The sequence below is a fragment of the Amblyomma maculatum genome, chromosome 4, assembly GCF_055883805.1.
Source record: "Amblyomma maculatum isolate TAMU_Amacu chromosome 4, ASM5588380v1, whole genome shotgun sequence".
NCBI classification, from domain to species: domain Eukaryota; kingdom Metazoa; phylum Arthropoda; class Arachnida; order Ixodida; family Ixodidae; genus Amblyomma; species Amblyomma maculatum.
In genome coordinates this window covers 57,433,354-57,459,897 of record NC_139347.1, presented here as the reverse complement: position 1 = coordinate 57,459,897, position 26,544 = coordinate 57,433,354, and the positions used below count along the sequence as shown (strand labels likewise).

At 46.5% G+C, this 26,544-nt stretch overlaps 1 protein-coding gene across 2 annotated transcripts in view; it reads right to left on the bottom strand.

Annotated features, from left to right (window-relative positions):
• Window positions 1–11,138: 11,138 nt before the first annotated feature.
• The window catches only part of LOC146191131 (uncharacterized), a 118,026-nt gene continuing 102,620 nt past the window's right edge, over window positions 11,139–26,544 (bottom strand). For both annotated transcript variants that reach the window (XM_084601609.1, XM_084601608.1), the window contains exons 3-5: window positions 22,122–23,013; window positions 17,961–18,020; window positions 11,139–12,734 (exon numbers count right to left, since the gene is read on the bottom strand). In XM_084601609.1, coding sequence (XP_084457735.1) covers window positions 12,517–12,734; window positions 17,961–18,020; window positions 22,122–23,013 — 1,170 coding nt within the window. In that variant the 3' untranslated portion in view covers window positions 11,139–12,516. The remainder of the gene's footprint in view (window positions 12,735–17,960; window positions 18,021–22,121; window positions 23,014–26,544) is intronic.

Below are 26,544 nucleotides of genomic sequence, written 5' to 3'. Positions count from 1 at the left end.
TCAGAACTACTTCAAGCCAAGACGGAGTTGCAGCGCGTAGTCACGCACATTCGACCCTTTTTCTTTTTCGGCTGAAGGGGGCGTTGTGTCTACAATATATGTCGTACATCCTGTGAGTAGTAACCATAGTTTACTTGCTAAGCCGCACGGCAAGAGACATATGCACAATCGCTCTCATTAATGACGCCAATTCTTTTTCCTTCTCTTTTGTCTCCTTTACTAACGTTGTACCAATAGAAATAATGCTTGTTTTCTCCTGCGCAACGGTACAGCCTTTCACGTTTGGTGTGTGTTTTGGTCGCTCTCCTTTCATGAGCTGCTGCAACAATGCCACGCTGGTTGCAAAGTATACAGTCCTGCTGTGGTTTCGCGATTTCACGGCTGTGCCTTCTATATCACTGATAGTCCTAATTCACATCCAATGATGCGCTCATGTATGTGACTAGATGCAAGCTTTTTGCTATCAGCTGAAAGATGCAGGCAGAGAGTAATGAAGGCGTTCCGTTGTTCGCAAACAGTGCCGATTTCCGTGGTGCATTGCGCTTCCGCTCCCGTCCATTCCATAGAGTTTCTTACTCTAACTAGAGGAAAAGCTGAGGGCGCTGCACTTCAGCCACCATGGGCGCGCTAAGAATCATGGGCCGGTGTGCTACTTGTTGCGGGACAGTTGGTTTTTCTCAGATGCATGGAGTGGCGTTACTATGATGTTTTTATTTCATCATCATCATCATCATCATCATCATCATCATCATCATCATCATCATCTCAAGGTTTGTACATAGACCGCAAAAGTCATAGTAGCGAAGGCGCAAAAGCAGACGTCACCAATACAAGGTTTCTGTTTCTCGAAATGCCACTAAAAACTTCCTTAAGTAATTGTGCAACCATAGATATTTCCAAAACATTTTTTTCCTCTTAAAGTGTGCCTATTAAGTGCGAAATATTGGTATTTGTGCTGCTCAAAACTGAGCCAATGGGAGAAAGAGCCATCGCTTATATTGGATAAATCTCACACTGACATGCTGTTTCTCTCTCTTTTTGCAATTTATAGTCACAATATGGAATGTTAGGACATTGTTTACGGTAGAACAATTTTTATCTTTGCATTAGTTTTGGCCAAAAGTTGTAGTTCTGCACTCGGTAGCTCTCCGGCCTATGATGCCTTGAGCGCCCATGGTGGCGAAACTGGTCGTCCGGAAACTCCATGTAAACTCCCATAGATGGCAGCAGAGCTTTCCCTCTAGGTAAGAGTAAGAAACTCTATGGCCCATTCTACACTCAAATGGGCGCGTTTTTGTGCCGTGTGCTCAAGGAAAATGGTGTGCTTTTACGGCGGTCGTATTTCACTGAATTGCGTGGTTTGCTAGACAGAGACTTTGCATTGCTAGCAGTAGATGACTCTCAATTTTCGTCTGCGCAACCTCTCGCTCATATCCCTTGGTACACAAGTCTTGGACGTTCGCATTGACCACTCTCGTGGAGCACTCTATAGTACGATAAGGGTTTAACGTCTCGAATCTGCACGTGAACAGGCTATGGGGTACGATGTAGTTGTGGGTTGCGGACTTATTTTGCTCACTGAGGTTTTCAGTTATACATCTCCCAACAGACGGGAGATATCACTGTGGGATATTTCACTCCGCTTAAACTCCGTTTTTCGGCATGCCGATCTTTCTGGCCGTAAATATCGGGCACAGAACTTTAGAGATTCTTAGAGATTACTTATTTTAGTTTAAGTGGCCTAAGTGTTATCAGTTCCGTCGGACAGTTCCAGATGTCCCACGTGTGGATGGCAATGTGCAAGACAGCGTTATAGCCAAAGCACGGGAGCGCCGGGAAATTACGCGCGAAAAGCCATCGTTGTTTTGTCATTGAACGGGATTCGAAGACTGTCAAGCTAAAGCTTCTCTGGCTCTCAGAACATCTCGAAGATTTCTACATCCGTGATGCCCTTCTATACAGCAGATCGCTCTAGAGAGTTTCAGGTGGGAATGTGTACATTGGTTCGACGCACTGCCTTGACTTTTGCTGATGACGTCCCTGTCAAAGATGTGCCTCATCTTTTTTTCAGGTGTGACGTCTAGAGTGGTCTTACAGTTCCAGGAAGACTGACTGTGTGTCTCCGTTGCCACAAGTTTGGGCATATACGCGCTGTCACTGCCGTACTCTGTGACTTTAGGCTTTTCAGGCATATGCTACAAAAGAGTGTATAATCTGGTATGCTGGTAAGCTCCTTTGTGGCGGCCATGCTGGTGACGACACTTTGGAGAAGCATTTGATGGATGCAACAGAGGCCCTGGACGCTGCTGTTGACATGCCGGCCGCTACGTCATTCGAGGAAAGACGTGTTTGGTGCCGTTCCTGCATGGTGCAGCATTACACTACTCCGTCTTCACAGACGAATCACAGACGAGTCATCACAGAAGAATTCTAATATTTCATGCGGCACATTTTTGGACAAAATTATATAGTTGTATAAATGTGCTTTTTCATTTGTATCAATAGATAAATGCAGTAAAGGGAGGAAACCTTGGATGACATGAGATCTGTTTAGATTAATCAAAGTTCGAAATAGGCTTTTCAGCCAGTTCGTAAAATCAAAAGATTTAACCCTCTTGGAAGAGTATAAAAAATATAGAAATAAGTTACGTGATGATATAAAAATATATAGAATTAACTACTACGCTGAAAAATCTACCGATGTCTCATTTGACCTACAAAGAACTTGGCATACATTCAAAGATTTTCTACATAAACCGGGGGAAAAAAAATGCACCGACTCAAATGTCTATTGGAAGAACCGTTCTTAGTGATAAAGCTATTGCCAATGAGTTCAACAGACACTTTTTGGCACCTGGAGGTTTTCGTACAGCAACGCCCAATAATGCTGAAAAATATGTATAATCAAATTTGCAGCATAGCCCTTTTTTATATCCCGCCTCTTCTGCAGAGGTCAAGGACATAATACTGGGCCTCAAAAATAACTATTATTGTGTTTTTGAGGGCATTAAGGCAGCATAAGCTAAAGCAATCGCTTACCTAAAAGCTAACCTACTATATCATCTGACAAATACAGTATTGACAACAGGAGGTTTTCCTGACAAAATAACAATAGAGTGACTACTTTTTTTAAAGGCGGTGCGGCAAATATGATAACTATCGACCTATAGCTGTTCTTCGATTGCTTTCCAAAATAGCTGACAAAGTCATTCATACTAGAGTTATAAGCTATATCAGAGTCAATATTAATAAACCTGATATCATCTCATTTTGTCACCGCGGATTAAAAAAAAAATCGACTGAATCGGCCTTGCTTAGCATCAAGGGCAAGCTTACCAAAAACATAGAAAATAATTTTTACACATTAGGTGTTCTCCTAGATTTTAGGCATTCGATTCGATTAAACATGATGTACATCTTAACAAATTGTCGTATTATGGAATACGATGAGTTCCACTCAAATGATAGCAGAACTACCTTTCATGTCGCCCTCAAAATGTTGCACTAAATGATTACACATCTGAATCTGAGCTCATTAAATTTGGGGTTCCCCAAGGGTCAATTCTAGGTCCTACTATATTTACTATCCCGCAAACTCCTGTTGTTATACTTTATGCTGACGATTCAAGTGTACTTTTTTCTGCGCAAAATTTAGGCTTCTTACTGTAAATTTATGACTTCGAAACTTATCTGTCTGACTTGTTGCAAATGAGCTATCATTAAATGTTGACAAAACAGAGTGCACTGTTTTCACTGCTGTTAACAGAGCTGTTCATGTTAGTAATTAAGTGATATTTGAGTCCGAACACTAGAACGGGTTTCAAAAATCTAATTTTAGGTATTCAGTTTCAGGAAAACCTCCGTTGGTACTTCCATGCTCACTTTATTAAACGCAGTGTTGCGCAATACATTGATATGCTTAATAGGTTCCGTTTACTGTTGTCTCGTTATTTGCGGCATCAGCTCTATTTCCGCACTGTTCAATCGAGGCTACATTATTGCCTGCTTGTGTGGGTGACCAGGTCAAATATGGAAAGCCTGTATTTATTGAGAAAAATGCATGCGCTTCATTGAAAACTTATCAAGATTTGATTCAACGCCATTATATTTTAGGCCGAATCGAATCCTGTGCGATTGCCAGAAGTTGCTTGTGTTTGGAAAGTGATCCAGCACTATTCATTTCAATATAAACAAAACACGGACCACATTAAGAATTTAGGAAAACCAGTTTTGTCAAAAATAAATGCAGGACGAACTATAGAACGCAATTATTCAGTTGACAAATTCCTAACCTGCTGAACATCTATCGTTACCTGATCGATGTCATGAAAAACTGTTCCTGTCTATGTGCTTTTCAAAAAACAGGCGAAGATTTTCTTCTTGATATATGTTTAAACTATAGCTCGTGCGTGCGAAAACGCAATGTCAGTATTATTGTTGTTGTTTAGAAGATCATGCACCGCTTCTTGGGATATTTTCATTTTCGCTTTGGCAAGTGACCTTATTTGTGGTTATTTCCTATCCTGAATAAGAGTGTTTTGTGACAAAAGTGTTCTTTATATACGTATCTCCATTGCTATGTGGAAAACCTTGCAGTCTTCCTGCAATATTGTGCAATTTACCTGTGACATTGAATATGCTTTATGTCCAAACTGCGGCCGTAATGCAGGATGTCTGGAGCCTAGTCAGGTCACCATGTGAGTCACCTTTAGCTCTATTCGCCCAGACAATTGCATTTGTCTGAATTGTAATAAACTAAAACTCAAACATTTCCTGCATCCGCGCCTGTGGCTTTGTAAATGATCCTTACCCCATATCCCTCTCAAGCGCTTGTCAGTAAGACATTTAGATGACTTGTCCTTCTCAGAAGCGTCATGCTACGTCCTCTCCATCTAAATCGGATCATCACCATATCGAGACTATGAAAAGTTCGCTAGCAGTTACGAAGAAATCAGATGGGTTCAAAAAGGAGTTGCTGCCGGATTTTTAAAGCAATAGCCATAGCTTCAATCTCTGTACTCCGATGGAACTGTCACTATATCCCATCTTCTTACCACAACCTGCAGCAGCTTATTCTTAAATTTACTCCGAACATTATCTTACTCCCAGAGATCTGGCTTTCTCCTAATCGTCCTTTTTCAGCTTAAAATTACCGTGTTTTTAGCGTTGATCACCCAAACGGCAGTGGTGGGAGCTTGTTGGTTTCAACGAAATTGCTCCATCGCGTCGCGTGAAAGTGCCTCGATTTATGTGACCTGATTGTGAGTTTCTTGCAGTTGAAATCCTTGGTCCGCAGTGTACACAATTGCAAATATATACTTCGCCACAGGTGTCCGTACATGGAAGGATGGGCTAGGTGCTTTACTGCGTAATAACTGAAATGCAATTTTGGTTGGAGACTTCAATTCGCATCATGTAATAGGAAGTTTCAGGTCTATAGTTACTTCGGTTCTGGGTGTCAACAAATGATGTGCATTATTACAACATTCAGGCCATTGCTTAACTTATATGAGGGCAAAATCACATTCTGTTCATCTAAAGAAAAATATTCGTCATTATCCTCTTCTCAATTTTAGTGGAGCTTGGACGCCAACAGAGTAAACGGCGCCTCGGTGTCAACCAGCGGGAGAAAGAGAACACACCAAGAGTTCTAAAAAACAAACAAAATTCACTCAGTGATATGATGTGTCCATTGGATGCCATTTGGTTACGTCACACAACCCGTGATTCGCACTTGACCAATCGCGATTATACTTGCGTTTTTCGCCGCGTCGGGCGAGGCCAGCGTGTTGCTGCGTGCGAAGTGAGAAGAAAATAGCGCAGCGATCTAGCGTCAGAGTAGTTTTTTTTTTCGGCTCCTAATAAGTTGAGTCGTCTGTGCACAAAAAACGTTTTCAGAACTCAGTAAGGCGGTTGGCTGCACCCGGGACCTCGTGGAAAAATTTGTTTACTGCATTGAAAATGTTACCTATCAAATTCCTCTCTACTGTAAATGGTAATGATGCCGGCGACGGTCTGTTCAACTGCTGGCCTTCGAAAGGGCTCTCCTCTGCTGACTGGCGGTCTGTTGAGATGTGCCTGCTGGGCACTTTGGAGAGCTACTCGGAATCGAACGAAGTTACAGCATGTTATTGCAACTCGTCTCTTCTCTCCGAAATGATGGTCGACTATTATATTGACGAATTAAATGTATTCCAGGTTAGCAAGTAAACATAAGGTGACTAAAAGCACCATGAAATTGAAATGCCGGATAATGCTTGGAAATAGAGCTGCCAAGATGTTTCCGTCATTTTGACCATATTTTTTTCTTTTTTTTTTTTTACAGTAGGTCTGCCTAAAACAGCAGCTAATGCTGTTTTGTACTTGGAGGCGCAGATACCTATTCTAAATTCGCAGTTTCAGCTTCTCTGTGAGAACGCTTTTAAGGTCCTTGGAGCCTGTTCCTGGATTGACCAACCCCGTATTTAGAACGAGCCCAGCTCAGTTCTTTCGTAAAGTATGGCCTATAAGTATAAGCTTCCTCAGCTTTTGTTCCTTTATTCCCCGCTATTGAAAATTTCCGTTTCAATAAATTCTTTAGTACAAGTGAGCCACAGGCGGCGTGATACTGCATTCTCATTCGGTGACACTTTCCTAGAGAATGCTAAAATTTTGCCTGCCAATGTATTAAATCGGCTTATAGAAGAGTACCTAGACAATTTTCCTTGCAATATTGCCGTTTTTTGCAGTTGTTTCCCTACAAAATGAAAAGACAGCTACTGGCATATACTCCCGGACTTTTGGAGTTATTCATTTCGGGCTCCTGACTATACACCTATCTTTGTCAATGAGTTTCTCGCGATCGATACTACCTTAAAAAAGTTCCCTTCAATACCTCTATGGTTATTATACCTTCAGACGGTATTTCTGTCTTGACAGAGCTCGAAAATTCAAGGGATACTCCGCTTCGCCTTTCCTTTCATTTTTTTATTCCGCCACATATTGCAGAAGTTACCGCTTCCACTGGGTCCCTGGCCACTATGGCATTACACCGAGTGAGAGGGCTGACTTGTTAGCGAAGTCTGGTCTTGGTGCACCTATTGTCACGTTCGTCCCAAGTACAGTATACTTAACTAAAGCACGCTTTCAACGCTTCCAACATCTCCACTACCTGAGCCATGAGCCTCTCCCCGTTGTAGCGGATCGCCAACACCTGAAATTTCCTTGGATTGTGCGGATATGTAGTTCAACGCAATGTGAAAAGTTCATGACCTTCTTGCGTTGCAAAAGACCCCGCTTGAATATTTATTTGCGCCGTTTAGGGCTATCTATGACCAACCTCTGTGAACTTGTGGCGAAATTGAGTCTATAGACCACTTTTTCCTCTCCTGTCAGCGGTTCGCTTCTCTCCGTAGAATTTACTTGCAGAGATCCCCTTCTCTCGTCTAGGGCTTCCACTATCTATTCCGATTCTCCTATCGTTCAAGGCCAGCGCCAAAGGATACGCTCTGAAACCAGTCTGCAATTCCATTAATTGCCGAGTTGGATCGAATGGATAAGCACAGGGGCCCAGCACAGCGTGCGTGAAAATGTTTTCGTTTGCTGTAGGCTTATCTCATCAAGTAGCAAGAAGTAGGGTTCCTCCAAGTAAGATGCTGAGATAAGAAAAGACTGCGACTTTCGCCGCAGAAATCAGCTATTAAAAGAAGTATTCACTTCATCATCAGTCGGAGTATAGTACTCCGTCAATTAATCCTGCCATGTGCTAGCTGCACCCACCTGACTCCTGGGAACGTCTTAACCTCATCCGCCCACCTGACTTTCTGCCTCCCCCTGCTACGCTTTCCTTCCCTTGGAATCAAGTTTATTACCCTTTTCGACCATCTGTTATCCTCTCTTCCCACTAGACGCCCTGCCCGTGCTGATTTCTTCCTTGTTTTCCACTATAAATGTCATTAACTCGAGTTATTTCTCTGACCCATTCTGCGCGCTTATTATCTCGTAACGTTACACTTACCGTTTTCCATTCCATAACTCTCTGTTGTTCTCAACTTAAGTGGAACTCTTTTAGTTAGCCTTCACGTTTCAGAACCACAGGTGAGTACAGATAAGATGAAACTGTTGTATACTTCCCTCTTGAGCGATACCGGTAAGCTGCTAGACATAATCTGCGAGTGCTTGCCAAATGCGCTCCATCCCAATCTTATTCTCCTAGTTATTTCTCTTTCATGGTAAGGATTTGCGGTTACTACCTGTCCAAAGTATACATATTCGCCTACCAATTCCAGTGCTTCGCTACCTATTGTAAACTTCTGTTCCTTCCCAAGACAGTTGAACATTACTTTATGGCGCATTCGGTTAGGGGGACGAGAGCAGAGGCGCAGAGCAGTGCAGAACAATACAGGAGGAGCACACGCGAGCGAGGGTGCAACTGTCCTCCCACGGGAACGCTCTCGGCGTGTCGAGAGCAGCGCGCCACAACCATGTGACCGCACTAGCCCGCAGTGGCGGCAGTTGCTACCCGAGGAGAGGCCAACGCTCCGTGAAGAATCGCTTTTTTGTCTGCCTTTGTTCTCACAACGCGTCGATCTGCCTCCTTTGGCCCATTCGACGCCAGCAGCGACTCTCAAACATGCATACAGCACCTCAGCAATGCTTTCCGCTCGGCGAGCGCCGACGCTATGCAGCCGCCATTTTAAGCGTCGCCGACTCTAGAGAAAAAATATGGCTCGGATATGACGCTTTATGCCATGTGACTTCCTCTACACTCGCTTTAGACGAGGGAGCAACCAAGAGTGCACTCGGGTGCTCTCGGCGGAGGAGAAGCCCTCCTCCTCTACCATTGGAAGCCAGTGATTCTACTCCTGCTCTCACACTGGAGGGCGCCCGCTTGTCTGAGAGGACTTTCGAAGTGCTCTCGAGTGCGCCTGCTCTCCCACTCGAATTCGCCATTAGTGTTTGCATATCGATTTTCAAACCTATTTTTCTACTCTTCCTGTCTAAGTCATCAATCATTCTTTGCAGTTCATTCCCAGAGTTATTTAGTAAGGCAATATCATCAGCAAATCGTACATTACTGAGGCATTCTTCGCCCCGCAGGGGTGGCGCAGTGGTTAGGGCGCTCGACTACTGTTGCCAAGGGTGCCGGATCGAATCCCGGCCTCGGCGGCCGCTTTTCGCTGGAGGCGAACAGTAAAGCGTACGTGTGCTGTACGATGTCAGTGCACGTTGAAGAACCCCAGGTGGTCGAAATTTCCGGAGTCCTTCACTGCGGCCTCTCTCATAGCCTGAGTCCCTTTGGGACGTTAAAACTCCACAGACCTGACCAGAGGTATTCTCCATCAACGCTTATCCCTAACTGCTCCTATTCCAAGACCGAATACTTCATCTAAGCAAACTGTAAATAGTACTGGGGAGAACGCGTCTCCTTGTTTTTCTTTGTGGAAACTTTTTTATTCTCTTTATGTAGAAGTATGGTTGCTGTGCAGCCAGTATAGATATCTTCCAGTACTTTCACATAGGGCTCACTATACTTGTTCATTTAGTAGTAAGTGATTTTGTTATTGTAGAAAAAAATAAAAATAGTAAAGGAAGGAAAAAGATTGTTTGCCTACGCTTGTATCTGCTTTCGAAATGAGCTGAAGCACCTGAACAGGGGCGGCGGAAATAAAGAATCAAAGAGGTGAGCGACAGGGAGTAAGGACAGTTTAGATTAAAAGGTAAAGGAGTATAATACAATAATGTACATTGTTCATTTACTAGATTTCATTTTTCTCTGCTTGCTGGGCGGCCCGTGAGGCAGGTGATCGGTACAAGAACGGCTGAAAAAGGTCAAGACGACATCAAGACAACACGCAAATTACAATGTTTAAAAGGAAAAGATGGCACTTTCGTTTTATTTCACTTTCAGAGCAAACGTATTTTACAAGTTTTCCAAAAGCTCCTTGAGAAATGAACAAAGTCATTAAAAACAATGATGCCACTTAACATTATAAAAGGGAATGCGATAGCATTTGAGTTCTCAGATGCATTTATATGACGCTTTTACGTCAATGTTTTTATTTATTTTTTTGCTGCATTTGTCACTACACCACCTAACACCTAGCGGCAGTTGAGGTAGGACACAAAACTTTTCTGGTCATTACAGCATTGCTTGCGTATAAATCAATTTAAATTAAAAAAAAAAAAAAAACGTCAAGACCAGCTCTGCAATTTTTCGGTAAACCACGTCCTTTGACGCCGGGTTTCATCAGCAAGTCATCCGAGGGTAAAAACCTCCATTGAACAGTACAAGTGCAACATTCCGTGTTGTTTCGATTTCGGGGGTTTAACTTCCCAAACCGATTCAAGCTATGCCGTGGTGCCATTTTTAAATTTGAAATCTATTTATGGCGCTTCGTTATTGATCCTTCGTAGTCACGTGACCTCCACGCCGTGCCGCACTATTTCGGCCAATCTGGGAATTTCGTCCGAATTTTTTCAGTGGCCAATGGAACACTTCGAATTTTACTCTTGTAGGCGGAGTAAAATTATATGGCATCATAACTGGCAGGTCCAAGGGTGGTGGGGCGACAGGAAATCGAATGCTATCGCATCGAAAAAACCATGAAAGGAGACAAAGGCACTTCCCGCACAAGCATCGGCATGCACATGGCGGTGTGTGACGCTGGTGCTCGGTTGCCATCATGTGCGCTTGCAGTAAGCCGAGTCCTAATCTATGAAAGTATTTACAATAAAATGTATGGCACAAGACAGATCGATTGAGCATAAAGAGAGATGGTGTGACCGTTCATCGGTCGCTTTTGAGCACAACAAGAAACAGTGGGTGTCCTTGAACAGACGCCACATTCCAAAGGTAATAAAGAAAGGCAGTAGGATCGATGAGCAAAATGTGGCGTTTTTGCCTCGTTTCTTAACTTAAAAATGGGAGCTATAAATCGCAGTCAAAAACATTCAGGCACAATGGTGCATAAAAAGAAGGCATGATTCAATCTTTGTCTCACTTTAGCTCTTATCACTGCGCTCTTTTGGACCACGCAAGTTTTTGGCCATGGTGAGCAAATTTGCATGTGCAGTGCAGATTGCAACTGTGATAACCGCCGTAATGCGCATAAGGCACAAGCCCAAAAATTTTGCTGAACTGTTGCAAAAATGTTGTCAGAAACAGGCATGGTTTTAAGTACAAATTATCACTTCGATTTTCGAACGTGTTGTTTGTAAATCAAGTTCAAATTTCCGACCACATAAAGGAAATAAACATCGAAATGAAACAATCAAGACCACTCTTTAAGTTGACACAAGTGTGCAAAAAAGTGTCACCTATTCACACATGATGACAACTACAATTCGCCTCACAAGCTGTTTGCAGCACTGCGACCTAGTCCAATCAAGATATTGCACACTATAATAGATAATTGTGCTCCTATGCCCCTGGCGCACCCCGAACTGGTGTGGTGGGGGCGACAGCAAGATCACAATTATCTAATAGTGCCCAGGGGCGAAAAGTACTTAGGGGCACAATTACCCATTATAGTTCACGTGGTTAAATGGATCGGGGATCCCCTGCCTTTCCCAGTGCTGCAAACATCTTGTGAGAGGAAGGAGAGAAGACAGAGAATAAACAAAGATTTGCCTAACGGCGTCGTATGGCACAAAAAAAAGTTTCCATAAATAAATTCGATTGCGGATAGCAAAGCAGCCAAATTCTTCATTTAGGCGCTTTACAGGTTTATACAAAAGAAGCATGCAACTTTTACAGGCAATTCCTCCATATGATCCAAACATGTACACATCATATTAGAAGCATTCAGGGCATGTTTTGCGGCAAGCGTCATTGTTTTATCCTTTCTTAGTCAACGCTGTGCTGTGTCGAAAAGCCAATTCACGTGCACGTTCATGAAAATGCTGCTCTGGCCAATCCTCCGGCGCCGGTTTTAGCGCAGTCAATTTAGAACAGCCCAAACATTGATTAAGCGTGTTGCACTCTCAGCGAAGCTTCCAACGTACTAGCAAAGAAAAAAGAAAAACAATGCAAACTGTCTCGAGAACGTGAGCCAGAACATGTCAACAACAGTGGACAACAATAAAAACCAACATGATTCCGAAAGACGCGCAGATCTAATTACAATGACAGAACACGCTCAGACGTTCCGCGACTCGAAATCGGTGTCTCTTTGGAGACAACCTCGCGCTTGAACGCCTTACGTAATGGCACTTGATGAATTCTCAAGAAAGCACTGATAAAGGCACAGGAGGAACATGCTTCTTCACAGTCCACGCTACGGTGAGTGGGGTGCCCGCTAGGCGGCGCCGTATCGGCTGAACAACGCGCTGCTTCGAGTCCAGTTCTCGTTTATCTAGGTTCGCCAGTCTCAGACATTGAAACAGTTCGAGGCGCGAGCACACACACGTGCACACACGCACTCACACGGACCAAGATGTAAGCTTCTGAAACGTCTCCCATCTCTTTCGAGCTCCGCGACGGAGACGACCATGCCTCCGAGCGGTGGCGTCACTGGTCCACTTGCGCGTTTGGCTTCACCGTGCAGAAGCAGCGGCCGTGGAAGGAAGAGACGTCTTTGGCTCGTGCCTTTTCATGTGCAGCGCCAGGTGGTCAGACCGGGCGAAGGAACGCATGCATGTCAGGCACTTGAACGGCTTTGCGCCCGTGTGTTTCCGGTAGTGGCGCGTCAGCTCGTCGGAACGAGCGAATCTCCACTGGCAATCCGCCCAGGTGCACCGGTACGGCTTCTCTCCTGGGTTCAGGAATAAGAAAGTTTTCAATTGATGGACCTTATCGGCTGAATATAACACATGCGTTAGTTTTCTAGAAGCTCATCCAATCACTGGCCCCTCTGTAAGGCTAGGGGTGGTGTGAACGGAGAAGGTTTCGTTCAACCCTCGCCGATCGGCAGTTTTTGTGCATTTTCTCTCAAAACAATTTATCATTGTGCAGGTTTCCTTTCATTTTTAGTTTATGCCTTGCACACACATAAGCAGCAAATAAGTGAAAAGAGGCGATGTAAGGGATAGAGCAGCGAAAAGTGCCTATTTCATCGCCACCACCACAAATGCACTCGCAGAGAAGGATGATCGAATAAATCGAATGGACACTTGTCTGCGCGTAGCGCAGGCTCGTAAATTCGCGAGTTTATTAATTCATCGCGCGACACATGCATCTACTGTTTGTTGTTCTGATTTTTGACGAACTGATACGCCGATTCATTGCCACACTTTGTCCGTATATCCGTGTAGGTGACACTGGCTATAGGGCCAACCTTCCTGTCGTATAAGCTTTTCCGAAGTATGCTCTTTATGTCTTTTTCTGGCGTGTTCAGATACCTGCATAACAAAGGCGATAAATATCAGGCTTAATGGATGTCCGTACGCATTTTTTTGCGATTTCTCATTTAAAAATCCTGACAAAAGCAAAGTCATGTTAGCTGTTGACATCGTAAACTGTCGTGAAAGACCGAAGCAAGACGGAGAAGCAGATCCGAAAATCCATATTATTTTTGTAATATCCTCAGCGAAGCGCTCGCCCTGTCTTCTCCTATGTCTGTGTCTGTGTTATTTGCGCTAGTCTTTTTATTTATGGTAATATCCTAACCATGAAGGCTTATATATTAATGACCAAGTGTTAAACGAGGTGCAAGCAGGCGCAGCTTGTGTTGCTAGCAGCGTTGGAGCAGAGCTAATATTCTGAAGTTTAAAAAGATAGCCTATTTGTCGTGCAGAGGGAACATGTTACATTCATCTGCATGGCCAGATGTGAATGTCCTCTCTTTTCTACCGCTGTGGCCATTGGTTCAGAAATTGCAGGGTTTTTTTTTTTTGTTTTTTTACTTCATCTCAATGCGCGACAAAGTAGCCTCGTATTCAATGTGCCCTGGTCCGGCAATCACTTTCAATGCTTGACCCCGGGTACAAGAAAAAGTGGTCCTTTCATGAACGCGGTTTCTTCAATTGCACGCCTGCAAATGCTAGATAAAAAATAAAAATAAAAAAAAAAACTCAGTGGGATGATTTTTCGGAAACCCACGAGATATTTGCGGACGAATAGCAAGGCTCCCATCCGGAGTGTCTGGTTCCGAAGCAACGCAGAACTTCCATTTGCACAATTCGGAATAAGACGTACGGCATGCCTACCACACGTTGGCCCGCCCGAGCGATTACGACGTCCCATTCAATCACTCCCACTTTTATTCTCTTTTCTTCCTATCGCTGCACTCTCCCGCCTCCAGAGAAAATAGTATCGCATCCCCACTCTGTGTCCAACCGCAAAAAAAAAATAAAGAACAGCATAGCAAGGAAGGGGGGGGGGGGGGCAAGAAAGGCTGCCTTCCTTTGCAGGACACGTTAGAAAGTGAACCAAAGTGAACCGGGGTTGGCAAAAGAGAACTTAAGTTTTTTAAAGAATGGACGCATCATTGCACTGGCGTGGTGGCCGGGTACGTGCAGCGAGAGACAGGAATAGAGGTGGACGTGGTGGCGACGACGTCTGAGTAGAATGGAGGCCTAATGGAATAATGTGGTTTCCATCGGAGGATACACGCAACGCGCTCACTCGCCCCACACCGCGTTCCCCCTTCGTTTTTACGCCCGATTGGAGACTTTCTCCGACGCCACGACTGTCCCTCCACACGCAGCCTCCATATCCGTCTCACAGTTTTTAGTTTACTTTTCTTGATAATGCCTTCCTCTCCTCGCTCCCCATTGATACTCCCTCAATGAACCTAATCGCTATTTCCCCTCCCGCTCCTGTGTCAGTGAGATTGGGCAGAGTAACAAGCTCCTCCTCTTTTTCTTTCTCAAAGACCGACTCAAAAGAAACGAAGAATAGAGAGAGAAAAGCCCCAGCCCTACGTGCGCGTTATACAACGTAACCCTGCGCGTAAGCGAAGAAATACGGAGGCTGGGAAGAAGAGAAAAAGCGAAAGAAAGAAGAATCGGCTCTCGTCTTCCCCTACGAGTCCGATGCCTCACGAACACGTCGTCCCCTTCAAGGTCGCAGTATTTTACGGTCTCCGGTCGCATCGCAATAACTTAGCGACTGAAGGAAAGAAGGAAGAAAACCCACGGCTTTGGGATCGGTTCTAGTCTGTTCCTGGCAGGAAGGATCAGGGTAGTCAAGTTCATCCGGTCATTACCGGTTTACGGTGCGCTGCAGGAACAAAAGAACGCGCGCCGCTCTGGTTTTCATGCACGGAGTGCGGAAACGGTTCGTCACGACGAAACAGTGATCCTCTGCGCTCCCGCTGTCTGCGCGACCGGGTTTCCTTTCTCATGGTCTGCGTACCCAGTCATCCCCATTTTCCTCCCCCTCCCCCCCCGCGTAGTCCCCATAGCGTCTGATGATACAAGTTCTAAAAGCTACACTTTTAACTGGAACTTATGTGGAAACAGATGATAACAAAAACTTACGTTGAAACACAGATGGGCCTGTAATATACCAACGTCTCTCAGGGGACGCGAATGCCACATGTTTCATCCTTCAACGAAAGCTATGGAAGCTCAAGCACGAGCGACTCCTAAGTCACTACACAGACAGCGTCCATGCGGCCACTATCAAAGGATAAATTTGGAGCATTTCCCATGTGCACTGCAGCGCCACGTACTGCGCGCAAGGCAGCATGTGCTTCACTCTTCTGAATTCAAGGTGGAGACCTAAAATATGCAGCGCAACATATTGCGGTGGCTGTTCTTTCAAGCCAGGCTAAGGTAAATTCACGAAAAAAAAATGCATTAGGGAGAAAAATATATGACCTAGTAATTTACGATTATTTTACCGGTCGATTATATCGCTCTTCTGCCGTCGGCATACTCGCTGCCTCGTCATAAGTGACACCTAAACAAGTAATCTCATCTATGGCTGTTATCGGAGACCGGACGGCCGATTGGAGAAGAAACAAGAGATTGAATTCGAATCATGAAAAGAATCGCTATAAGAGGCCCCTACAGTGTATGTTTTCATGTTATGTCATACCTACGTCACCAGCTTATGCAACAACTGAGCCCCGCCTGACTGCTCGAACACTGCGCGCATAACGCTTCAATATGAGCGACGCACAAAAGGGCCCGGCGTAAGCGAGGGGAGGAAATAAACGGGGCAGCCAACCGGGGATTAGGACCACTTTCCGGCTGACCGGCTCGGCCCGTCAAAACTTTTACGAACGGACCGCATAAGCCGTGAGATTGTGAAATGGGGCGGCACACCACCAGTACTGCCGCGGCCGGTCCTGTCACTGCCCTGTGACCGAGCTGATCCGTACGGGCAAGCGGCCGCGCCGCGAGCGCGCGCGCGCGCTCAACTACTGCTTGAAGTTTTGAAAAGCGGCGATCGCGGTGCGATGACTTCCGGAGCGCGGTCAATGGGCCAACGTTTACGGCCGCCGGTCAAGGCAAAAAGGCATCCGTCCGTGGAGGGTGTGGAACAACGTATAGGGCTTAGCCAAAGCCGGGGGATCGATCAGCGAGAACAACGGCCTTGGGACAAAAAGCATCTGTTTGGTCCGTTGTTGTCAGTTTTCCACGGTTCTCCTTTTCCTCTGTCGTGGGATAAGATTGCGTACAAGTTATATGTCAGGAGCCACAATATGACCGACTACGACGACAGCCGGGGGCCTAAGAAGTATGGCGTAAGCAAGGGAATATGCCACTGCGTTTCGATGTCCCTTGTTATACCGTTAGTTGGTCTTTTTGCCAATTTCGCAGGTATATGCAAGCAGCGGAAGTGGTGATCGCACAGTATGGTTCCTTACAAAGAGCTCGATGGCACACGCCGTTGCGGATTAAAGCGTAAACATTCATTGAGGGGGAGGGGGTTCAAGTTGCGGCAGTGCGGGTGGCAGCAAATAATCTAGGGTGCATTAGATAAGTGCACATAGATAAAGCACAGACAAAACGCTGACGCTGCGTGAACAATTACTAACGCGAACTTATCGATGCGAAAACCGACGCTGGTAGCATGGGATGTCGTATATAAATAAAAACTGGCACTAAACTTACTGACGCGAATATTCGTTGTTGAAATGCTGACTTTACATGTCAAAGCTTTATAGGCCATCATGGTATAATTCAGGCCGCGTTAGTGAACATCGATTTCTATTGTCACAGTTGCCAGTTCCTCGAGTGCGAAAGGGAATACTCTCGTCACTCATCCATGACTTTGAGATGTGCCATGAATAATGAGAGCCAAGGTTCGTGGCTCAGTAGTACACCCAGTGTTCCTCATACTACTACTGATAATCAATAGATTACCCGAGTTTCGTGCTGAACCGGCCTGTAGTAACGTGTCCGGAAGACTCCATGGTATGAATCAACCCAGATCAAAACCAGCATATCATATCTAAGGAACGAAACGAGAAATTCGGGGTGGGAAGAGACTGTCGAAAACAAATTAATATGCTCGTCATTTTACGTATAGAGATGGGCAAGCCAACGGGACGATCTACTCCAAAGCTTTTAAGAGAAACGTCGAAGATAAAGTAAGTTGCCAGCTAAGTGCATTAGTTAAATGTAACTCGAGGTTGAAACCACAAAAATACTGATGTGGGAGACAAGCAGTAGTTTGTTATTATAGGGGAACGATCCCCAAGGGGGGCGAAGCGTAGGCCTATTTACAACAGCTTAAGCAATGTATATCGGACAATGAGATTAAGCAGTCTGATGAAACAATGTTGCCGCGGTTGGCGTTACTCGAAACCAGTTTAAAATGAATTGGACAACTCACTCTCCTGAAGGAGCACACAGTACGGCCTCAAGCAGCATAAAGCATGGGCCCAAGTTGTTGTCTTGGCAACGCCGATACTGTGTAGGAACAGACTTGATGCGCACATTTCCAATATTAGGCCAGTGTTTTGTGTTGCTTGGGCCAGGTGGCAACGGTATTCGCAATGGTGGTGGTGGTGATGATGCACGTGCAATGCCTTTTAGCTGCTCTTAAGGTAAACAGCAACATCAGTGCAGTAAAGAAGACTTACCAGTGTGTATCCTCTGGTGGGCTTTTAGATGAGAGCTTTTCGTGTACACCTTCGTGCAGCCTGAAAAAGAGAGAAAGAATATCAGGCGAAGAGAAATGAGCCACGAGCTTCAAAATATGCGTTGCCTTCCCGCCTTCATTTCCTGCGCCGAAGCTTGCGCGGTGCACTCAGTATAGAACATTAACTGCAGAGCCACCGCCAGCCACTCGCAGTCACGTGCGGAAGGAACGCTAGCTCCTTCTCCTTGCTTGTCTTACATAAAACAAAGCGGATAAATGAAAGACGAATGTTGCCGCGGTCACAGCCCCCGTGGGGCAATTTCATTTCATCGTCGCCGGCTTCGCGAGTACACTCTTCGGCAGCAATAGGAAAGAGAGAAAAGCACGGCTGGAGGGGAGAGAAAAATGTTCATTGAGAAAAACTGGTTGCCAAGAATGCGCGCGTAGACATCTCCCCCTATCCTACCTGTGTCTCAACCTCTCGCCCTCCATCTTCACTCCCCCCACCTCTCCCTCTTCTTTCTCGTACCCTGTTTTCACGCAACGTAGGTTCAGGAGCGACGGCGTTGCTGTCTCGGCCCGAATCGATCTCCCGGAGTCTTAGGAATGCGAGGGAAGAAAATCCTTCTCCAAGAAGCGATCCAGGAGGGCTATCAGGAGAGGAACGAGAGAGAGAGAGAGACAGAGGGGGGGGGGGGGGGGGGGGGAGGATGTTACGCTGTCATTGCATCGAGAAATAACGAAGGGGGACATCTAGTTGGCAGCGCATACCTGCTGCAAAAAGCGAAGCCTGTTGTATACCTGTACGCTTGCGCAGTGACGATGAAACGAACGAGAGCCGAGAAGAGGTCCGATAAAGGAGGAGGAAGAGGAGATAGATTAGGTGGGGAGTGAGGGAGAGGGTTCTTGTACGGCGCAGATGTTTTGCCCGAGGCCATGATTTTGTTTTGGTTCTTTAACCGTCGCGCGGGCTCGCCGCGCGGTCTGGGCGGACCGCGAAGAAAGGGGCTGGACGGCGCTAGAAAGCCGCACGTGGGGACGTTCCTCGCGACGCCTCCGGTACACGGTCGCCCGGCGTAAGTGTGTGCGTGTGTCTGCTTGTCCTCGCTCTACCGGGGCTCCCTCGGGGGCAAAGCGACGCTGATGCTTATCGGCGGCCGGCTCAATTTGCGACGTTCAAATTGCAGTCCTGTCCGAGCGACAAGCCGAAGCGTTCCTTCCTTCGCCTCCTCCCTGTATACCTTCTGTAACCTCCGCATACATATATTGGCGTCCTTCCTGTGCCGGTCACTCGCTTACTTTTCCTTCTGTTTCACCTTCGTGCTTGATATTATCCCCCCTCCCCCCCCCCCCCCCCTTTTTTTTTTGTGCCTTTGGCTGCGGTGCCCTGTATAGGTCGCACAGTCTCGCGGTGACCGGCTCGTTTAAAGGTGGCTGTTTTATGTTTTACCTGGGTGTCCAGTCCGGCGCGGTGGCGGAGGTTACATTGCTGGTCCAAAATATGCCAGGAATGAACGGCGCGCGTGTGCGACCGATCGTTCCGCTGGCCAATGAAGATGAGGAGGACGTAGATTAGGATACAGGAGAGGATGTCTTTTAAGAGTCTATGACTCGCGGTAAGCACCGTCTCCTTTCTCTCCTGCAAGTGTCTCACCAGGCTAAGACCATGCCGCCCTCATCCCTCTTTCTCCTCCTTTCATCTGTATTCCTCGCGTTCGCTTTTATTTGCATGCAGTCATAATATGTAATGTCGTTCTTTGTCCGCGGTCGCGACGTCCTGCGCGTCGACGAGCGAGGTACTAAAATGCACTGCTGACCGTGTTCACACATGTCACTGTTGTATATGTCAGACAACATTGTATTAGCGCGAACTACACGGACGAAGAACTAGAAAAGAAACCAGAAAAGCAATAGAGACGGATGACAGGGCCCATTGTACTAGGAAGCAAGTTATGCAAGCCGGCAGTATTGGTGTTTGTTTTCTATGCTTTCAAAATTAAGACAGCAACGAGCACAACTTTCTGCATCAAGTATATCTTGATCGTATGCACGGTACAAGCAGCCAACACAAAAGACACTGCTCAGTGTGGAAGATCGAATTTACGTAGACAAGTCTGATGGTGTAGTGTCTTATGTGCAGGCTGTTTTATTGCGAAAGCAATACTACTCGCACTTTCAAGGCTTCGCGTGACCCGGCCGCTGTTACGTCTTACCCACGTGACGCTGTGACGTCACACCCCATGTGACACACGGGCTGACTGGAGCTGCCAACTTGGGTCTCTCATTTCACATGGGACGGTTATATGTCAGAATCAGCCAGCTAGGACCCTGGCATTCACGTTACCCCTATAGGCCACTAAGGCACGTTCATATGGATTGGTTAAAGCGGGGCTTTATATGTGGGCTGAGGAAGAAGAAAAAGAGGAGAAGAAGAACGCTCGGTCACCAGCAGCTAATGCTTTCGCTCAGTATTTGGTTCAGCAGCGTTGAACCCTTGTAATTTTTTGCCGTGCACCATGAACCAACTAGCTCAAAATCAAGTCCTTCTGTTCTGATGGCCTCTTAAAGGAGTTACGGCGCGCGATGTATTAAAGTCAGTGAAATAAAGGGATAAAAAAAAGCGGGGAGGGGGGGGGGGGGGGGATGTGCAGACCTGACACCACGTGCTAAGTTATTTGTCCACCTAACTGAGCTTAGCCAGATTGAATAATTTATTCCTTTTACTCTTTTTTTCTGCGTACTTAAGGATAAGAATTTATTTCACCAACATCACATTCAGTTCCTCATGATAGCGAACCTTCACTTAATGAAACAGCTCTGGATCTACCTACCGGTTGACAGAGTTTCTTTTTGGTTTTTTTTTCCCCCTTTTGTGTGTGTGTGTGTGTGTGTGTTGGGACCGTTAAAGTCGTATGGTCGCGTACGTAGAGCAGAATCTGTTGGAATCTGATTTGATTCGATTAATTTCATTTCTATGATTTGACGCCCTGAGGCGACTAGGATATGAGGGAAGCCTTGGTTGCGAGATCCGAGAATTTCGATAAACTGGGGTTCTTTAATGTGCACTAACATCGCACCGTACACGGGCGCGTTGCTTTTCGCCTCCATAGAAAAGCGGCCAGGATCGGATCCCCGCGTCCTTGGGGTTCAGCGCGGTCGAGACTCGAGCGCCCTACCCAGTGACTCACTGCGGCGGATGTCAGAATCTCCTCACGGTTAAAAGCACTACTAAGTTACAAGAAACACCCGTTTTTAGACTGATGTTATTACATATGTCGTAACTGTTTTAGAGTAATGCACTGGTATGTAATAAAGAAAACCTTAGACCTGCTGCCCCACCTTTTGCGCAAACCGCTGCTAAAAAGAGTTTGATGGCGAAAACAGCCTTGGCCAGACGTCCGTGGTGAGAAGGAATCAAAAGGGTGAAGAAAACGAACCGTGCTATCCTCTGCTACATATACTGGCTGTTGTAAAATTTTAACAAAATATGGATACCGACGGTGGTTCGACTTCCGTCAGCATTATCTATAGCATGATTGCATGAGCTCGTCTTTCGTGCACCATGTCTCCTCCACCCTCTCCTCCCTATTCATGACATGTGTGTCAGGATTACAATGGTCCATCTTTCCTCATTGACGGTTGTATATATACTTTAATGTGTACGGCGGAAATGTATGCTGGTTTTTTTATCTGTGATTTATCTGCATTTGAGCTTAAATGGATGAATTCAATGTGGATTATGAAACAATGCTGTAAAAAATTACGTTGCCTAGAATCTGACTGAAATTTATTGCGAAATTCGTATTCTTCGTAAAATATTTCATATGACCACCTACTCTTTTCGTGCTACGTCCCACCACTGTAACGGCCTCACGGCCAACGGTATTTGTAAATAAATAAATCTCGATGTTTAAAGCTGGCCGCATGGGCACCAATCAGAGCATCCGCGCAGCTACATACGTGAAGGGTTTGGCGAACTTCGACCGAAGGGACCCATTAGGGACCCACTATTGCCCCACTATGGACCCACTAGAGACCCACTATGCCCTCTATTCCTTCATGAAAACATAGGTTCTCTTTTCGTGCTCACCGGGAAAGTCGCAGTAGGTACCCACTATTCCATCACGAAAACATAATATATACGCTCGCTTTTCGTGCTTACCGGGAAAGTCGCAGTGGTGGATCCTGCGCTTCTCAAGCTCCGGGTTGTTTCGCTTATTGTAGCGTAGGCCCGAGGGCGCAGAGCGGCTGGCGGAGGACGTCGCCTGCTGAGCAGGCTGCGGAGGACACTCGGCCGGGTACGGTGGCGGAGGCGTCCTCCTCGAGGAGCCCAGCGGGCCGCCGTCAGTAGCCGGGCTACCGGGCTCCGAGCTGGGCGGCGTGGGGGGCGCGTACACGTAGCCCAAGGTGAACTGCGGTCCTCCCACCATGGTGCTGAACTTGAAGTTCGCTGAAGGTCCCGTAGCACCCTGGGGCGAGTAGCCACCGCTCCCGGGGTAGCAGGAAGCTTCGAGCTCCTGCTTGATGCCAGGCCCCGCTCCGTACTGACAGGGCGCCAGCACCGAAGCTTCGCTCTTTACCGGCACCATGCCCACTGGTCCGGAATGAGGAGGCGGCGCAGGCGTACTGTCCGGGTCCCGGACATTGATGCTTACGTTGATGTCCTGCCACATGCTGTTGAAAGGGCCCGCTCCTCCAGGCGGCGTGGCTGTGGGCGGTTGTTGGTGATGAAGGTGATGCTGATGTGGTTGTGGAGGATTTGGCTTGGCGAACACGCTGTCTTCTGGCTTGGGGGAGGCCGGATGGTACGAGCGGTAGTCTCTCCGCAACTGTGATGGCAACTGGTACGGGTGGGGGTGGGCCAGGTGGCCCTGAGCGTTGGCGTACGAGACGTAGGACATGCCGTCGGTGGGGTCGGTCTGGTGGCCTTCAAAGAACTCGTCCACCTGAGAAGCACTCTCGCGTCGAGCCTTCTGCTGGGCACTCGTTTCGGAGAGCCGTGGCCAGTCGTTAGGGCGCTCCAGGTAGGTGTCGAGGTCGAGCTTGGCAGAACCCTGCGCAAAGGAATTGAGGAAGCGTAACGTGTTTGTCAGATGTGTGTGCTTAATTGTCACAATTGCGTGCACAATCACAACGGTCTCCTAATGACTTCTTGAATGACTAACACTCCACTGCTTAGACGCAAACCACGATGTCGTTTTGTGTGTGTGTGTGTGTGTGTGTGTGTGTGTGTGTGTGTGTGCGTGTGCGTGTGTGTGTGTGTGTGTGTGTGTGTGTGTGTGTGTGTGTGTGTGTGTGTGTGTGTGTGTGTGTGTGTGTGTGTGTGTGTGTGTGTGTTGAAATGAGTACGAATACTAGTTTTCGATGGCAAGGTACCGATTGCAGCTCTACCTAATCCACTTACTATACATCGGTGAATTTAGCTTGCCGATGCGAGCGTTAGCTGGCCAAACATTGGAGCCAGTCGTTCGGACAGTTACTGAGTAAACTTCCAGGCCACGTACGATCAGTGCTCGTCTACGACCTCTCGTAAAGCTCCTCAAACTCACCGCCTCTGATCTCTTAATTTACTGCATATAAATAAAGGCACGCAATTTAACGATCTAAATAAAAATAAGAAAGTAAGCAAAATATTTACATATCAATATATGGTACATTTTATTACACAGAGATCCATTTTTCTTCAATTTTCCTCAAAACATTCAACGCCGCACTACTTAACGCGGTCTAGATATGCGTTTGATTTGAAAGCATGATGCTTGTTATAAACTGATTGGTACAAATATCGCATTGGTTAGTGCTAATGCATTTATTTAGCAAAAAAAAAAATATTGAGAGAATCAGGACCGCCCACGCGTATTAAGGCGAAAGGTCGGTTGTGCCGCGACGCCCGATTCCCACGCTTACTCTTTAGATTTCTCTAGGGTGCCTAGCGCCCTACTGCAGTGCGCGCCACCACGCGACCGGCGGCGTGATGCCCTCTGTGCATCTGTGGTTAGAGAAGCCATATCCTTCTTCTCTGACAGCGCCTTGTCCTCTCCTGTCCTAGCTCATCCTGTCCTGACGGCGCCCACTCCACTCCGCTATTCCTCCTCCTTTAAAAACGCCCGCTACGCTAGGTCACGTGGTGTGGTGCGGTGATTGGAGCATACAATTGGAAGCAAAGATATGTTGGATTGAATTTCCAACGCTAACTATACTAGGCGGTGCATGCCAGGCAAAAGACACCACCCGTAACGCTGCACAAAGAACGGCTACGTCGCAATTTTGATAACGTCGCGCCATAGGCGACACGGAGAGGAAGGAGGGAGTTGCTATGGCAACTTTCATGCGAGAGGGCCACCACGGATGCAGAACGAGGTGCGGTGAGATACCCGATCTTTATTAGCTCTCCTAACCACATACTACACACTAATCCACTTTATACCCATTTACCACAATTACTTTTTACTTCTGACGCTACGCCGCATCATGCGACTTCGTACACTACTTCTACCGACATGTTCTGCGTTGCATGAGATCTATATAATGATTTCGTCTTAGTAATAACAACACCATTAGCCAAGTAGGTCAAGACTCCTGCCAATCTACCCGAAAAGTGCCGTTGGCAATAGCAACGTGTATGGACGTTGGGTCAGTTGGCGCTGTTGTGTAATTCAAGTGCCACTCTCACGACGAGAAAGAGGCAGGAGGCTAGAAATTTCTCCTCCTATCTGTGACTCACAAAGCGGAGATAACCTCAGCTTTCTCGCGCCGGGAGACAAGACCGTTTCCATACATTCACCTCAGATGGGGGCACTTGTGACTCAGAAGGACTGAGTCAAATAACACCTGGCACGCTGCCTGACCGAACATAAAGACGTGCCCGCGAGTACCGGAAAAAGAGAGGGTTGATCACATAGCAACGGCAGCAATAACGTGGTGCTCGCGCATGCCAAACAAACGTCGTTGCGGTCCAGTCGCGTGGGCGGCAAGCTTGCTGAAAAGCGCCGTCGATGGGGACACGACCTCGAAGAGCCACTCGCGTTAAGCACACCGCTCGCAAAAGGGGGAAGTCGGCATGACCTGTGCCGCCTGGAACGCGATTCCACGAACTGACGACACGCGTGGGTTCTCGGGCCCATCTGCCGTTTCCTGCATCGGACGATGCGTGGACGACGACCACGAGAAAGCTCCACCGGCCAAACAAGACGCCCGCATCTCTGCACTGACGCCAAAGCCTGCGCAGTTTTCGCATCCTGCCTCACTTCCCGATTCGGGCCTGTCATAACATTATAGTTTGTTTGTTTTTTCTTCGACTGAGAAGACGCGCTCGCAATTCCGGTGATGCTGTACGCTAATGTAAATAGCAGATGAATATCTATAAACGGTCCCATATTATTCTTATCACCTTGTCACTTCCTGATCACTTGTGCTCCTGTTTCGTTAATATTTACTCTTGATCATGCTGTTATACATGCCTGAAATTTTATTGCACTTACGCCACGTTACATAATCAACAATCAATACAATGTTCAAATATGCAACAATGCCAAATGGGATTAGAAGTATGTGTAAAGTAATTAGAGTAAATATTTTGAAGGTACTGTTGTCGTTTATTTGTATCCGCAGTCGTGCATGTATATATATTCGTATTTGTATTTGTATTCGTATTAATTATGCTCTCTTGTCATCGGTCATCCTCGCCTTCAATACCTTGACTGACCGCTGGTAGTGATCTCTCGATTAATGTTAGGACAAAATATTGAAACAGGGAAATAATCGTACAAGGTATGGTTCCTAGTTTGACTATATGCAGCAGAGAGTGCACAGCAAAACATTTTCTTATTCGATATGATATTAAAGTGGCTGATAACGGTGTGACAAAATCAGATTGTGGTTTAATGCATTTCCCAGTTTTATTTCTTGTATAATGTATACAATTCTTGTAGTCTTTATTGACGAACTCACTTTGCCCGCAGTGTTTGTGGTGTGAAGCTAAATTGGATAAAGCAAGTATACACGTATCCAAATGAGTTCGTCCATAGAGAGTAAAAGAGAGACACGTATACGCGCTTCGCGCTTGTCAAGTGACGTTTAAGACGTACTTTTATCTTTTAAGAAAGATTGTTCAAAATCTGTAAAATCTATCACCACAAGCGACTGTGTCACTGCACCATCACCCTGTACCCACATAGTCCTTGCAGAAAATTTCTGTCGCACGACACGGCTTCACAAAGCAAAAGTATCCAAAAAATCATGGAGGATAAATCCGATTGTTATCGCAGATTTGTCACATCGGACGTCTGATCGTCCCGTATTCTTTTTTGACCGCATCGACCATTCTGACACCAACGTATAAAGTTTGGGCGCGTGTGTGTTGCAGCGATGATCAATATGTAACAAATGAATCAGCGGCAAATCAAGCGCCCGGGCAGCGGAAGTTACAATGAGGCACCCGCGCTCTTTGGGATGAGCAAGGCAAGGCTTCCATGCACGCCTCATGGTCGGAATATAAAGTGCCCCACCAGTTGTACGCTGCTGTTAGTCCTGCGCGGGCAAAGCAACGATGGTGCCCTTGGCCTTGCCCGCCTACGCTGGGTGAA